The sequence below is a fragment of the Morone saxatilis genome, unplaced genomic scaffold (genome assembly GCF_004916995.1).
Source record: "Morone saxatilis isolate NCDOM2014 unplaced genomic scaffold, NCSU_SB_2.0 Contig7, whole genome shotgun sequence".
NCBI lineage: Eukaryota > Metazoa > Chordata > Actinopteri > Moronidae > Morone > Morone saxatilis.
In genome coordinates this window covers 8,926,656-8,928,857 of record NW_023340246.1, presented here as the reverse complement: position 1 = coordinate 8,928,857, position 2,202 = coordinate 8,926,656, and the positions used below count along the sequence as shown (strand labels likewise).

The window sequence follows — 2,202 nt, the reverse complement described above, 5'->3', positions numbered from 1 at the left end:
GATAGAGAAGGGACCAAAAAGCTAGAGATCAATATCTTCCATATAATTACCTACAGCTTCCTGGGTTGCTAGGAGACCAAATAGAGATTGGAGAGAGGGAAAGAGAAGAAGAAGATGAGACAGACAGAGAGAGAGAGAGAGAGAGAGAGAGAGAGAGAGAACACACACACACAAACAAACATAAAAGCTGAAAATAATTTCAAGGTTGCACTGATTTTTATTGTGTTTTTGCCACCTGTGTTTAAATAGAGCTCATGCCAACAGAATGGAGAAGAGGTGAGGATGAAGAAGAAAAAGAAGAGGAGGAGGTAACATACTGAGACAAACAGATTTAGGGGAGGTGGGGATGAATGCACAGAAAGATATGTCTGATCCATAGGGGATGGCTAGTATAAATAATTACTGAGATATTGACACTGTCTGCCTCTTTATCGTCCATCGTCCTGACCGCCCTCCACTCGCTTTTATCTTCTCTTACCCCACATCCACTTTGTCCTGGCTTTGTTTTACTTTTCTCTCCTTCCGCCTTGACTTATCACTCAATATTGTTTCTTTACATCCCATTCTTCTGCTTGTTTTCCTCTTTCTCCTGCCATCCTTGTTTTCATGTTCCTTTCTTTGCCGACAATATCGGTTTCTATAGCTATGAATCTGATTGTATATTCACAGGGCTGAGTAACAGTTAGGTTTGAAAACATGCTTTACAATAGCACATTATCATTAGCATCCTTTCTAAGGAACTACTACTACAGACTGGGGACATTTGCAAATGTTTCTTTATTTCTCTAGGCCATCATCAGTACTACAATCTATTAGGATTAAACTATGGCAAAGATTATCAAGGGATTATATTTGTCCTTTACATAAATAATTTGAATGAGAGTTAAATTAATTTAGCCATTCAGTGAATAACGGCTTGTTGAATGTGATCTCATTAAGCGGTAACATTAGATCGGTGCACTGTTCCTTTAAATGGAGGGAGAGGATGGGGAGCAGTGGGAGGTTTGGAGAGGGAGAGAGAGAGAGAGGGAGAGAGGGAGACGTAGTAGAAAAAGGGGGGTTCTGTTGTGCACTTTGTCTTGGAGAGGTGTGTGGGTTGAGGGTGGTTTGACTGAAAGAAAGAAAAGAAAGAAAGGAGAACGAGAAAGTGACTTCAGAGGAAATTGCTGAAAAGAGCTGCACATCTTTCCAGGATTTTTTTAAGGAGGAACTGACACAGATTCAACATTCCTTAAGAACATGTTGGACATGGAAACAAATGGCAGATACCACTGACCTCTGATGAGACAGTGTGCTCACTTTTAAGGACTTAAAAGGATTTAAATGAGGATAAGCTAATAGTCTTGAAAAGATTTCTCCAAGAAAATATCTTGCTTTGCTTCATAATTGTTTCTTGGTGGGACGTAAACAGCTGTGAGGGGACTTTGAAAGGAAATTCAGAAACTGTTGGAGATAACTACTCTCCGGGCAAGACTGAAATTTACATGAATATTGATGAAAAGCTTTTAGACAGCAGGATATTCTTTGGAATATTTCATTATTTTCCTCTGGAGTAGAATTTAACATTTATATCTTCATTAACCAATTTACCATATATTTACACTACTTTTAGACAACTTAGTGATGTTGATATTTATTTGCTAGTGAATGACATAGGTGGTGATTGTGATCAAACTCGATTATTTTAGTCCATTATTACCAACTAGTTTTAGTCTCAGAAAGAGAAGAAGAAAGAAAGAGAAATGGCACAGAAAGAAGGGGGAACAGAGCAGGGGCGGGTTAAGACAGGTGACCATCTTGGGGCCAAAGTCATGGCAGGGGCCCCTACAGCAGGTGGAGGAGTGGTGGTGGAGGTCAGGGAGAAGAAGGGACCTCTGCGGGCTGCGATACCCACAATGCCTTTCCCTCTGGCTGTCATCTGTCTTTTTCTGAACACCTTCATACCTGGACTCGGTAAGTCTCAAATCACACTTTGCTCTTCTCTCCATCCGTAATTAATTCTGAATTCATTGGTACTGCGTTTGTGCAAGTCAGAGCAACTGAGAAAAAGACAAATGAATCAAGTTAAGCACTGAAGAGAGCCAACATGAGTCACACGCAGGGTTGAAAATAGCGAAACAAGAGACCGAGTAGTCATGAAACTGGAAGACTCAAACAGACATGGAGAGTTTAAAGCTGTGCTACAAGCAGACATGCCAGCAA

The 2,202-nt window shown here is 40.5% G+C and overlaps 1 protein-coding gene across 1 annotated transcript in view; it reads left to right on the top strand.

Moving 5' to 3' along the window:
- Nucleotides 1-1,061: 1,061 nt before the first annotated feature.
- The window catches only part of stum (stum, mechanosensory transduction mediator homolog), a 17,971-nt gene continuing 16,830 nt past the window's right edge, over nt 1,062-2,202 (top strand). Inside the window, exon 1 of the mRNA XM_035678168.1 lies at nt 1,062-1,953. Coding sequence (XP_035534061.1) covers nt 1,743-1,953 — 211 coding nt within the window. The 5' untranslated portion in view covers nt 1,062-1,742. The remainder of the gene's footprint in view (nt 1,954-2,202) is intronic.